At 40.8% G+C, this 13,958-nt stretch overlaps 1 protein-coding gene and 1 long non-coding RNA gene across 3 annotated transcripts in view; one reads left to right on the forward strand and one right to left on the reverse strand.

Moving 5' to 3' along the window:
* The window catches only part of LOC126949330 (uncharacterized), a 67,482-nt gene that overhangs the window by 17,703 nt on the left and 35,821 nt on the right, over nt 1–13,958 (forward strand). The gene's annotated exons all lie outside the window — the stretch shown is intronic.
* COL8A1 (collagen type VIII alpha 1 chain) overlaps nt 667–13,958 on the reverse strand; it is a 148,505-nt gene continuing 135,213 nt past the window's right edge. Inside the window, exons 4-5 of one of the 2 annotated variants that reach the window (XM_050782052.1) lie at nt 8,877–9,207; nt 667–5,661 (exon numbers count right to left, since the gene is read on the reverse strand). In XM_050782052.1, the coding sequence (XP_050638009.1) occupies nt 3,752–5,661; nt 8,877–9,207 (2,241 nt within the window). In that variant the 3' untranslated portion in view covers nt 667–3,751. The remainder of the gene's footprint in view (nt 5,662–8,876; nt 9,208–13,958) is intronic. The other variant, XM_050782053.1, reaches the window with a different exon arrangement.

Raw genomic sequence — 13,958 nt, forward strand, 5'->3', positions numbered from 1 at the left:
CTCCCCTCAAAATATTTGGCTTATTTTTGTGGCAGAGTGAAATAGAATGGAGTATTTGAAGATTGGTCTCTTACGGGAAAAGAGAAGTCCATGGCCATTTTTTCTTTTGTAATGGAAGTGGCAGATGCAGCAGCTAATTATTCCCTAATATGGATTCTCTCTTCTCCCATACTACTAAAAATAGAACCCCTGATTTTTAGCTGGGCATATGGTTACATAGACTATTCAATTTCCCACACTTCCTTACAGCCTCTTGTGGTCATGTGACTAAATTTGGAGCCAAGGGATATGGGAGAGAGTGATCCAAGCAGCTACTAGGTTGAGTTCTTTAAAGCAAAAAGCGTATCCTGTCCTTCCTGCTTTGTTCATCCTCCCTGGGGATAGAATGTGACTGATGGTTAGTATCCTGGACCATGGAGATGAGGGCAACAGCCTTGAGGTAGAAGAGCAATAAGATAGAAGGAGCCTGGGGCCCTGATTGGAACTACCATGTGAGTCCTAGACTGCTTATCCTAGGAGCTCTTATGTCAAAGAGGAATAAATTGTTCCATGTAAGCTATGCTTATTTTAGGTCTCTATTTCAGCAGCTAATTCATAAGAGTAGGAATTTAAAAATGCTTGTGAGGTTCAGCGTCAACTGAATGATATGAGCAAGATGAGAAACACACTTTTAAAGATATTTAATGATGGTTTTGAAATCAGTACAAAAATTTAAATACAGAAATGATTTGCTATTGACAAGTCTCAAATCTGTCATGGAAACTCAAACAAGTTACCAGTCTGTTCACCGTTCATTGTATTCTGTAAAATATTTGATACCAGTCACCCACTACAGACATTCTTCTCCCCTGTGGGATGTCATACTGCATTAAAACTCTGTATTTACATAACAATAATATGAGTTTGGTCCATTTCACATGGAAGAATCCTGGTTAATTTTGAACTAAATAGGGATTATAGCAAAATCCCTAGACTTCAGAACATGTGGTTGTTTCATCTGCTTTTATACTAATATGTTTACATGTTGTGCAGCACTCAAAAGGGAAATACAGGCACATAGATAATTATTTAAAACTCTTTTTTAAATTAAATGGAGTATCATTTAGGTCTGAGATTAGCACCATTGTAGAATGCACAGTATTTGGCATAGATGTTGCTCCTCTTCTGTCTAAAAGTTAGAAACCTATGTCTGATAATACACATACACACACATGCACATGCATACACACACACACACACACACACACACATATATATAGGCAATTGAGTAACAACCAATAAATAAGTTGGAAGATATTTTGAAAAGTGAAATTTGGTTTTAACTAAAAAGATAATTTCTCTCTTGCTTGGTGGGAATTAAAAGCCCATACATGTACAGATAAATACAGTTTTACAAATCACCTCATCTGACTTGCTTTTAAACCATTTCAATGTGGCTGTTTAGCAGAAGGAGCCCAGTGGATCCATGTTTCCCCCATAGTCATCAGCCCAAAACCAGTATCCTCAAGAACAACCCAAAGGATATTTGGCCACATAAATGCTGTCTGCTTTGAAAACAAAGGTTGTGGAGGTCATCTTTTGTTGGGAAAAGATTGTTGTATAATTAGTAGTGACTAAGAACCCCTGTGGTAATGGACTAATTTCTCTTCTTAAAAATTGAGAAGAAATGGTGCTTGTATACTGTATAGGGAAATGAGATATTGGCCAAGAGAAGGATTTTTGTGATGGTAATAATGATTCAGATTTGACAAAGACACATTTCTATGTGTTTTCATACCGTATTTATTTGTGTATTTTTCCATCTATATCTATCCCCTTAACTCACGGTTTTATTTTTGACAAAAAGATATAAGATTCCACCACCATAACCCCACATTATTGCTCCAAGTGACTAATAGAGTCAGCAGCAGGCTAATAGCAAGCTCAAAATGGGTTTTCGGTGTTTTGAGATCAGATTAGGATGCCCAAAGCAGTTAGTATGTGCCCAAGCAAAAACCTGGAAAAATATTTATTTCTCCTTTTTAGACTTGTATTGGCCTTTGATTTGTGCCGAGTACAGGATGACATTAAAAATACAGGCTCTTGTTGCCCTTTGACATTCTACATTGCCCTTCTACAGTCCGCTTCTAAAGAAACAGTTCTTTTCCTATAATTTTACTTCCTATACCCGGAAGTAGCACATCCGTTTTTAAATTCGAAATTTCAGAATTAATTTTTTTCAAACATTAATTTTTCTGTGTAATTCTGAAACTCCCCCCTCACCAATAAAGTATGGCTTGGATTTTGAAAATTGACTTTGACTGGGTGCGGTGGCTCACGCCTGCAATCCCAGCACTTTGGAAGGCTGAGGCAGGTGAATCACTTGAGGCCAGGAGTTCGAGACCAGCCTGGCCAACATGGCGAAAACCCAGCTTTACTAAATATGCAAAAATTAGCCAGGCATGGTGGCGCAAGACTGTAGTCCCAGTACTCGGGAGGCTGAGACAGGACAATTGCTTGAACCCAGGAGGTGGAGGTTGCGGTAAGCCAATATCGTGCTACTGTACTCCAGCCTGGGTGACAGAGTGAATCTCAAAAAAAAAAAAAAAAAAAAAAAAAAAATTGACTTTGGAACCTCAGATTATACATCAATTTGCATACATACTAAACAGAGATATGTCTTCAAAATTCACAGTTACTAAAAATTACTGATATCTCCATGATTAGAACCACACTGTGGTTGTGTGTGTGGTCAAAGGAGGAGAATTTTTAATGCTATATAAGCATAACTGATAACAGCTATTACAAATAAATATTCCACAAATTTGGAAAGTTCAATTGGAGGAAGAGTTTTTTTCCTTGTAATTTCCAGGTGTTTATATTAGTTAGGCCATAGTGAAAATTACATGGAGGAAAGAAAATAGAAAAATAAGTCACAGAAAAAAAAAAAAAGATGAAATAGAAACTCTGTTTAATTTAATTAATTTAATTAATTTAATTACTGCTCATGTCTCCCGTCTGGTTCTCTAGCTCCTTGAGGGTTACTGTCTAATGCTCCACGAAAGTGTTTTACCCAGTGCTAGGTACAGAGAAGGCACTGAGTAAATTCACAATGGCCGATTGGTTCACCCATTCTTTTAGAGACAACAGACACACAATTCTGATGAGGACTGCTGTTACTAAAAGACACAGCCTCTGATATGAGAGAGATATCCCTTTGACTAAAGCATTACCAGGGTCCCCAGGGCCCCCTCCCACTGGGGCGGTAACACTACAGGTCTCCCCACCATACATTCCATGTCAAGGTATCTACACAAATACAGAGGAAATTAAGCAAGTAAATACGGTATGTAATTGTTATCGTTGATATTTCTTTAAGGCATATTTATAAATATTTTAAAGTAAACAATATGAGTGAGTGCCTTTCATTAGCTATGATCTTTCATACTGATATATTTTGACTGATCTGAATAAGCAGGTTATTGTGGAAGCATATAACATATAACAGCTAATATGATTCCAGTGGGTACAACCAAGTGTCAGTACTTGATACATAAATCTATTCCGTCATTCTCAATTACAGGCTGCTGTGTGGAGTATTAAACATGCATCTTAGTTTTTATTTGTACACGATGGTCCAGATTTTCACTTAAATATAACTTTCCAACTATATAAATGTTTTGAAGCAATTACGTTTTTCATTTGGATTTTTTGGTGCATCATTTTCTTTTCTTCTATAAAATCTCTTTCTTTTCTTTTCTTTTCTTTTTTTTTACATGGGATACAATAAATATCCTGAAAAGGAGGAGTGGACATACTGCCCGGCATACAGTCCTGCAGCCTGTTCTGAGGGCATCTGGAGGAACACCCGGTCTCCGGGCCTGAGCAGCAGCACTGCACTCCCAGACGCCTGGTCCAGGAAGCCCTTTTTGTACTCGTCATACGTGTACATCACGGGCTCGTTGTTCTTGAATAGAGCAACCCACACGTTGCCCCCCTTGCAGTGAACGTGGTATGCAAAGTAGTAGACACCAGGGACCTCACAGGTGAAGATGCCCGTCTGCGGGTTGTAGTTCTGTCTGCCGTTATAGAGCAGTTTGTCAAACTTCACTGGGGCCCCCACCGGTGGGAAAGGTGCGGTTAGCTCGGCGGTAAATGCAGGCATCTCGTAGGCTGGCCCTCCGTTCTTGCCTTTCTTAGCCCCGTAGGCATGGGGGGGTTTCACGCCATCAATTCCCAGCCCCATATCTGGCAGATACTCTCCCTGGGGTGGTGGTGTAGGGGGCATCAAGGCTGGGGGTCCTGGGGGTCCTGGAGGGCCTGGGGGTCCTGGAAGGCCAGGCTGGCCTTGAGGACCAAGAGCACCAGGCTTCCCTGGGGGGCCATGAAGTCCTGCCACTCCGGGTTTCCCTACACCAGGGAACCCAGGGGGCCCTGGGAGGCCAGGCTCCCCTTTGGGGCCTGGAATCCCAGGTGGTCCAATGGGGCCACTAGGGCCCCCAATCCCTGGGATACCTGGGGGGCCCTGTAAACCCTGATCCCCTGGGATTCCTGGCTCTCCCTTAGGTCCGAGAAGCCCTGGAACACCAGGGAGTCCTGGCACACCTTTGAGCCCAGCTTCCCCCTTGGGCCCTATGGGACCTGGCAAACCCCTCATGCCAGGAGGCCCTACTTCGCCAAGGAAACCTGGCTTTCCTGGGAAGCCTTGAAGCCCTGGCTCACCCTTGGGACCTGGTGGCCCCTGTGGCCCTACAATCCCACCTTCTCCTTTGAGTCCAGGAAAACCAATAGCACCTGGAGGGCCCATAGGACCTGGGATTCCAGGCAGGCCTGGCTCGCCTGGAGGACCCCCTATTCCTGGGGCACCTATTGGTCCTTTCTCCCCTCTTGGTCCAAGAGCCCCAGGAACACCTCCCATGCCCCGGTCACCTTTGGGTCCTGGGAAGCCTGGTTTCCCAATCCCTGGAAGGCCTGGAGGTCCTGGTAACCCTGGCAGTCCTTGCTCCCCTTTGCCACCTGGAAATCCTGGCTGGCCCGGGATCCCATCCTGGCCTGGCTTTCCAACTCCAGGTATCCCAGGAGGTCCTTGAACCCCTGGTACCCCAATAGGGCCTTGTGGCCCAGGTTCTCCTGGAGCCCCTGGCTTTCCCAGGGGGCCCTGGGGTCCAGGGAAGCCTGTCACTCCTGGTTTGCCCACTCCTGGCAGTCCAACAGGGCCGGGAGGGCCATGCATCCCTGGAGGGCCCTTTACACCTGGTGCACCTGGCATCCCGAAGCCCTTGTCTCCTTTAGGACCCCGAAGGCCTTGAGGTCCTGGTAGTCCTTTGGGTCCTCGATCACCCTTTGGTCCTGGTTGCCCTGGTAACCCTGGCCCACCTGGCTTCCCAATGCCAGGAAGTCCGTGAGGCCCTGGAGGTCCTTGTGGTCCTGGGATCCCCATAGGCCCAATTTCCCCTTTCTGTCCAATTTCTCCTTTTGCCCCAGGCATGCCCATGGCTCCTGGCTTCCCTGGCATTCCAGGCATACCTGGCTTTCCAACTCCTGGATATCCCTGTGGCCCTGGTTTTCCTTTAATTCCAGGTATCCCATGACCTGGCAAACCAGGGGGCCCAGGTGGTCCTCTTGGGCCAGGCTCTCCACGGGGACCTTGTTCCCCTCGTAAACTGGCTAATGGTATTTCTACTGGGAAGAGAAGAGAGAGAAGGGGTATGGGAGGAGAGAGAGAGATTGATTAGTAGATTGTCTCTCGCATCAATGAAGTACTGACAACCATTATTTATTTCTGACACATTTGCCTAATACTTATCAAGAGGAAAGACTAGGAATAATATGCTCATCTTCTAGAACTTAAAAATCAGTCTGGGTATGGTGGCTCATGCCTGTAATCCTATAGCTTTGGGAGGCCCAGGCAGGTGCATCACCTGAAGTCAGGAGTTCGAGACCAGCTTGGCCAACATGGCAAAACCCCATCTCTACTAAAAATACAAAAATTAGCTGGGTGTGGTGACATGTGCCTGTAGTCCTAGCTACTTGGGAGGCTGAGGCAGGAGAATCACTTGAACCCAGGAGGCAGAGGTTGCAGTGAGCCGAGATTGCACCACTGCAGTCCAGCCTAGGTGAAAAAGCGAAACTCCGTCTCCAAAAAGAAAAAAATAAATAAGAAAGAAAAATCAAGCTGACAATTTTTTTTTATGTATTTGAGGTATTTTTTGATAACTGATACGTGAAGCTGCTTGTATCAGCATTGGTTAAGTAAAGAAGCTAAAAAGTAATGAGGAAACATTTTTCCAAGTATAAAACTTGGAGATACTATGGTGTGTTTATTATAGTGAATTTGGAAGATTCAAAGATGTATAAAGAAAAATCAAATTTGCCTATAAGCCCACTACTCAGAGATAACCACTTAACATGTATATATATTTTCATCTCATTTGTTCTGTGTGTGTGTGTGTGTGTGTGTATTTTAAACAACATTGGAGTCATTATCCAAATTATAGTTGTATTTTATTTATGGGGTGATACTATGTGATATATAGTATCACAAAGTGATACTATGAGTCATGAATACAATGTGGAGTAATTAAATCAAGCTAAATATATCTATCACTTCAAATACTTATTTTTATCTGGTGAGAAATTTGAAATTTACTCTGTCAGTGATTTTGAAGGGTGTAATACATTATTATTAACTATACTCACTATGCTATGCAATAGATATCCAAAAAACAACTTATTTCTCCTGCCTAACTGAGGCTTTAAACCTTTCATCATCATCTCTCCATTCTCTCCCTCCTACCCTACCCCAAGGCCTCTGGTAACCACCGTTCTCCTCTGGGTTTCTATGAGTTCGATTGTTTTAGATTCCACATTTAAGTGAGAATATGCAGGATTTTTCTTTCTGTGCCTGGCAAAGTTTTTAAATATAATAATTTATGGTCAAAATATTTCCTCTTATGCTTAAATACAGTATGATGTGGAATATAAAAGGAAATAATAGAGTTATTTTATTTTGTGTGTGGTTCAGTAACATCTTACCTTTAGAATCAGTAGATTTGCTTAATTTCTTCAATGTGCTATGGGATTTCCTAAGCCTCAAATATTAGTTCATTAATTTAACAAATATTTTCTCATATGCAAATCTGGCTTTTAAGTAGGAGAGCTAAGATATTTTAGAATGATAAAACAGTATGGATGAAGTCGAGAGCTTGGTTTAGGAGCAAGAAGCTCTGCTTATCTTTCTGGTCTTGGCGTGAGATTGTGACTGGGTCCCTTAAGCCATGAGCATCTCTGCTTGCCTGTCTACACACAAGAATAAGAATAAGATAGCCACACTACAAGATTAAATGTGAAAGGTGTCACTGTTTCTCAAATTGTTATTGAAATACACAGCACATGCCGTTAGAATGAACATGCTGTGCCTTTCAGAGAAACACAACTCTGGATCTCCCATGTTGCTGGGACTAATGGATAACATGGAGAAATGAAATGTATGGTCCCAGTATCTTCTTGGCATAATGCTTATGTCACTAGTAGCACCTTAATCCTGACCATTGTACTTTTCACTGACTTACTGTCCGGGAATAAAATACAAACAGAGAATTCATATTCTTTTAAAATATGAGTACCCATCAGAGTAAGTACAAGAAGTGCCAAAGGCCAGGCAAGCCATTCAATAAAGGAAGGAAAAGAAATGTCTGAGATAATCTTCTAAGTATAGTACGAGCTCCTAAAGAGTAGAAAGTCAGTAATACTTTCTTTATGTGAATAGATATGATTATAGTACTATTCAGGCATGCTATTTCTAACCAGTGAATTGTGTAGTTAACTGTATTGAGTTATTTGGGGAAGAGTAGGAGAGATGAATCAGGAATCCCTGGTGTCTAGCACAGTGCCTGGAACACACTCTGTTCTTACTGAGGATTTGTTGAATGAGCAGTTGTAGTAACTCCAGTTTCCTATGGTGCTTTAGCATTTACTCAGCACTTTGCTTAGCATGTATGTCACTGATTGTATCAACAATCTTATTTTACAAATGAAGAAAAATAGGCTCAGAAAGGTCAAATGAATAGGTCTCTTTCATTTCTAGCATCCAGGCATCTAGGCCTCTAAGTTCCAAATCCAGTAGTTCTCCAGAGGTGGAGCTTCCTGCCATTGTAGGGACTAGTGGGACTGGCTCCACTTCCTCAAAGGTAATTGCTCCTCTGATGCAGCAAATGCTAGGTTTCTGAGAACTCCAGACAAACGAAATGAATTTATTGTCCAGTGTCTATCACACTGAGGGGCATTTTGTAGGTGCTAAATAAATATGTCAAGAAAGCAACAGGAGAGATTTTCAGGTGTCATCCCTAGATGCAGTCTGTACTCTTAGTTTCCTTCTGTTGATCTATTGATTGACATATGTAATTAGAGTAGTATTAAAAACACTTGCACTTATCTAATATTTTGTTCGCAAAATGCTTTCATGTGACTTTTAACACAGCAGGTCCTTACAACATTGTTCTCTTAGTTCAGAAGACTGACTTGTCACCTTTCTTTGTTTTCACTGCTTTAGCTCCCAGCATCTGGCCCAGAGCCTGACACAAATAGGTGCTCCCTATAGAAAGTTGCTGAATGTTTGAATAAATAAATAATAAGAGGATAGACTATTTGTGATTTAACATATTTTATTTCATCTGATGCTATTTAAAATAATAAAGCAAAACATAAATGGTAATCTTATCTGTATCTTTAAGGTTTGAACTTTTCAAGAATATGGTTTAGAACACAGTAGGCGTTTTAAAAATGCCAATAACAAATTCTAAAACTAAAGTTTCTCAAATAGATCTTCCCCCTCTGATCCCATAATTTAGAGGTTGGGAAAGCTGTTGTTTTATAACAGCCTGGGAGTGTGATATTACCTTTGCCTTTCTTGGGTACTGCTTCCTTGCCCATTCTTGGCGCCGGTTGAATCTCCTTCATATATTGGGGTAGGTGCGGATACTCTTTGCCATACTGCAAGTGGGGCATCTCCTTGCCCATGGCAAGGCCATCTTTGGCCAAAGGTATGTGAGGTACTTGTTGACCCAGGGGCTGGTATTGTGGAATTTGTGGTGGCATCTGAGGAGGAATTTGAGGTGGCAGCGGCTTGATCCCATAGTAGGCACCAGCCTGAATGAGCCTGATGGAGCTCAGGGAAATGGTAAGCAGCACTCCCAGCAGCTGCAGAGGGCCAGGCAGCACAGCCATCACCTGTGGGAGGAACCAATGCACCAACTTGGTGAAACTCTGCAAGGCCAGGTGACTTAAGTTTATTTAGAGATAGAAGCGGGGAATAAAAGGGAAACAGTCTTTAACATCAGAACTTCATGATAGAAGGCAAATGAAAAGGAAAATGCTACCTTTCTATAGAAAACAAACAAATGAAAAATAGAGAAGAGTGGAATCTGTCAAACAAAGGCAATTGGTGGGAACACAGACTATGGGAGAGACTACTGGTTGTCCCTCATATCGATTCTGCCTTTCTTCCCCTGTTTTCCCGTCTTCACCTGGGAGTTGAGCAGCCCAGAATGAAGACATTTCAGCCAGGCAGGGCCATTTCAGCCATTCTGGCCAATTGTGTGTAGTTGTCATGGGTGTACCTTCCAGGAAGAATCCTAAAAAGGAGTGGGCATGTCTTCCCCTTCCTCCTTCCTTCTTGCTGGATTGCTGATATATTGCTGGAAGCAGACCACACATCTTGGACCATGAGGTGAATGCAGTGCATGGAGGATGACAAAATAAGCTAGAAGAAACCTCAGTCCTGGTTGAATACAAGATGCCATACCAATCCTTAAATCTGGACTTTGTTTACCCAAGAGAGAAGTGAAGTTCTATCTTCTTTAAGCCACTGTTAGTTTGGGCAGTCTACATTTGCATGAAATCTAATCCTAACAGAATACATTCTGATAAAAGGAGGCAAAACTGGTGGCAAGTTAGGCTTTGTTAGTAAGTGCCAAAATTAAATTCTAAATGGAAACAGTTAATAATTTATAGGCTTTATGCTACAGTAGAGAGTTTTCATCTGCCAGATGAGGGCTGCTTTGATGTAGTCTCAAACAAATGTAAATGTAAAGAGCAAACTGCAACAAAGACTGCGGAAGTCTTCTGAATTGAAGAGAAAAATGCTTCTTCATGTGACAGTATGAAATATTTTAAAAATCACTATCATAATTATGCACCTTTATTTCTTGTATTTAAATACTATGAATTCATTGGTTTAGAAATTGGTTAATTGGACCATTAAAGTCTATCTTTGTCCTTTTATGAAAGAAAGGAGTTTACGAAGCAAATTAGTTGTATAAATACGAGGGAGATGTTTAACTATTGATAAGAATATGCTGTTTCTAAGCCCATTAATAGCACTCTTTACAAATTGGCAGTAAACAGAATTAATATAAATGGGGCTTATCTGTTTATAAAAACCAGCTTGAAAAGACCTCTGTTTGGAAACGCCCTAGGCCTAAAACCAGCCAGCCAGATAAGTGCATTGTTGGCAAACGCACACTAGAGGGCCAGTGTGGTACACACTTAGGTCTGTTCAATATTCTGCCTGCCCAGCCCCGTCCCCTGTAGTACTAACACTGGGCATACACCCATTACATGCTCACACTTTATTAAGGGACTTAATGAAAATTTGAATCTTAAGGGGCATGTCATCATAATGCTAGAGAGAGAGAGAAGTGGCAAGTTTCTCACAATTTTTAATGTAAGTGTCTTCTGGAAAACTTTGAAAAAACTTCTGTCTATAAATAATTCAATTTCCATTCTCACAGGAGTTGTTTTCTTTGCGTTTGTCTTACTTAATTCTGGATCATAGTTTTCCACTTCTTAGAAAATGTGCGTTGATTTTGCAATATCCTATTCAAGGGTAATGCCAAGAGTGTAAACAGCCCACAAAAAGATTGGTTAATAAAAAGCACCTAAGAAAATACTTAAAATGAATCCCTATCACAAAGTTCAATGCTTTACAATTTTTCTAAATATACTAACTAATCATTTTTCCTCTGAAAAAATGAAGAAACAGTTGCTAGGCCCATTTGGGAATACTAAGATGAATATAATATGGTCAGTGGGCCTTACCAACAAGGAGCTTGTACTCTTAGTAGGGGTGACAGATGTGTAAGCTGTTATTGAGTGGCAAAGGATATCTAGCAAAAAGTAAATTTTCCTCCTACTTCTGTTATCCAGTATCTAAAATCCCTTATATTTGAAGCAACAATTTTTCCTCATATTTTTCAGATAGTCTGTGGATATGCACATATAATATACATCCCTTTCAAACATAAGTTGCAGTATACTATACACACTTCTATTTTTTGCTTTTTTCACTCAAAGATCAGTACTTATTTCTTGTCTGGTTATGTGTATCTAAACAGATTTCTTTAAGTTCTTCATTTATTAAAATAAGACTTGGAGGTTCTCTTAAGTCTTGTTTAGCTCTAACATTCAATGTCTGCAAGACAGTTACTAGAGATCTGAAAGTGTTAGTCCATACCAGAAATGTGTGGTAATATCTGGTAATGTATAAGCTGGTGCTTAATTCTACTTTTGGGGATGAATGAATTTGGTTATTGAACCCCAGACTTGTGGTAAAGTCTGTAATAATAAGCTAGCATGTTTGGCCCTTCACCCTTCCATCAATTCAGTGGATGTGTTGGATTATACTTAACAATCTTTAAACCAGGACAATCTAATGAAATACTGGAAAACTGGAAGGAGATGAAATGCCTGGAAGAATACCAGTTGAATTATTTCCTCTCATAGGCTTGGCCTTTCTCTCCTCTAAACCAGCTCCTTAGGTCTGCCATCTGCCATTTCTCTGGCTCTTTATCTAAATAAACTTTGTTCAGTTTTAACTTGAATATTTATGTAAGGGCCCTAGTTAGAATTTACCGCTTTACTTATTCCTACTAATTTTTCTCCTGTCCCTGAGGATATTTTTGGTGGTCAAAGTGGTGTGATGGTTCTCCCAAATCACTAAAAAGAACATCAAATTTGGGTAACTTTATACAAACACCTGGCGAGAAAGAAGGAACCTGCAAATTTTTGCTGGGAAGAAATTGTGATAGTGGGTTTTCATGCCTCTCTTTCTGGGAATGTGGAGCACAATAATATTGTGAGTTCTCCTTAATATTTTCTTTGATTTGTATTTGTTTGACAGCTGGGTGTGTGTGTGTGTTTGTGTTCTTGAACATAAGCATATCTAAACATATGTAAACATTGAATCTTTGCCAGCCAGGCTGGCTTAGTGATGGGTGTCATGTCATATGACAAAAGCACTGTCAAATAAGTCAAAAGACTTGTATTTAAGTTTTGACTCTGCCATTCTTCATGCCTATGACCTTGGACAAGTCCCTTATCTTAACTAAGCCTCAATTTTCTTACCTATAAAATAGAAATTATAATCTCTGTCTATCCCTCAAAGCTGTTCAGAGGTACAAATGATAATATGAATTCTTTGTAAGCTGAAAAGGACTATTCATATTTAAGTTATTATTAATGGAGTGTGACCAGAAAGACAAATCAAAACCAACTAAAATGTCAAACATTTTCAGAGAAGGATAGTAGCAAAGTAGATGTGAGGTTAACTGCAATAATGATAACCTAACATGAATAAAACAGTAATGGCCATTAAATGTACTTGTTAAAAATGATTTAGAAAAAGAACAGCTGAACCGAGGCAGTCATTCATTCATGTGTCGAGAATTACCAATCTTAGACATCTTGAATAGCGCTAAATGGCTTCCTACATTTGGGCAGGGCTTCAGAGAGTTTCAGATTCCTCATATGACCTGTAATGTATATAACAGAATAATGTGATATATATATTAACAGAATAATGTGATAGATATATTATTTTGGATGCTCCTCAGCATTCTATTTGTACATTTATCCTTATGATATTTTGGCTTACTATACAGAAGAATGTTTAAACATTTAATCTGTTGGTCCTTGCCTTGAATACAACTTTCCCTTTCACATAGGCTAACACAGCATGTCTTTGTGTATGTGTGTGTGTGTCTGTTTGTTGTTTTTGATTTTGTTTTTTTGAGACAGAGTCTCGCTCTGTCGCCCAGGCTGGAGTGCAGTGGAGCGATCTCCGCTCACTGCAAGCTCTGCCTCACAGGTTCACGCCATTCTCCTGCCTCAGCCTCCCATAGCTGGGACTACAGGCGCCCACCACCACGCCCAGCTAATTTTTTGTATTTTTAGTAGAGATGGGGTTTCACCGTGTTAGCCAGGATGGTCTCCATCTCCTGACCTCGTGATCCACCTGCCTCGGCCTCCCAAAATGCTGGGATTACAGGTGTGAGCCACTGCACCCAGCCTATGTGTGTCTCTGTTGTGTGTGGTGTGTACAAGCCTCTCTAATCAGCTCCTGGGCTGGTCCTCTGTGCCTCCTACTTGTACAAGATTTGTAGTCTCTCAAGAGCCTCAGATTTGCCACCCTAAAGGAAGGGAAGGTCAGGCAGAATCCTCTTCCAGTGTTCACCAGAATTGCCTTCCTGTTTTTTCCATGCCTCTCAAAGAAAATTCTCTCTTGATTGTATTTCTCAGGGCAATCCATTCATTAGCTATACCTATTGAACACTTACAAATTGTTAGGAAATGTTCTGAGTATTAGAGATACAGTGGTGAATTAGAGAGTGAAGGTCTTACCTTATTGAACTCACATTCTAGTGTGGACAGATAGGTGATAAACGTTAAAAATAAATTTTATAATTTCAGATTTGAGTGCTGTGAAAAAGCAATTGTGGGTGTCTTAGTTATTAGGGCTGCTATAGCAAAAATACTGTAGGCTTATAAAGAACAGCAATTTCTTAGGGTTCATGAGTCTAGGAAGTTCAAGATCAAGGTGCCAGCAGATTGGGTGTCTAGTGAGAACCCACTTTCTGGTTCATAGATGACACCGTTTTGCTGTGTCCTTATGTGATAAAAGGGGCAAGGGAACTCTCTGGAGT

This window comes from Macaca thibetana, chromosome 2, assembly GCF_024542745.1.
Source record: "Macaca thibetana thibetana isolate TM-01 chromosome 2, ASM2454274v1, whole genome shotgun sequence".
Taxonomy (NCBI): domain Eukaryota; kingdom Metazoa; phylum Chordata; class Mammalia; order Primates; family Cercopithecidae; genus Macaca; species Macaca thibetana.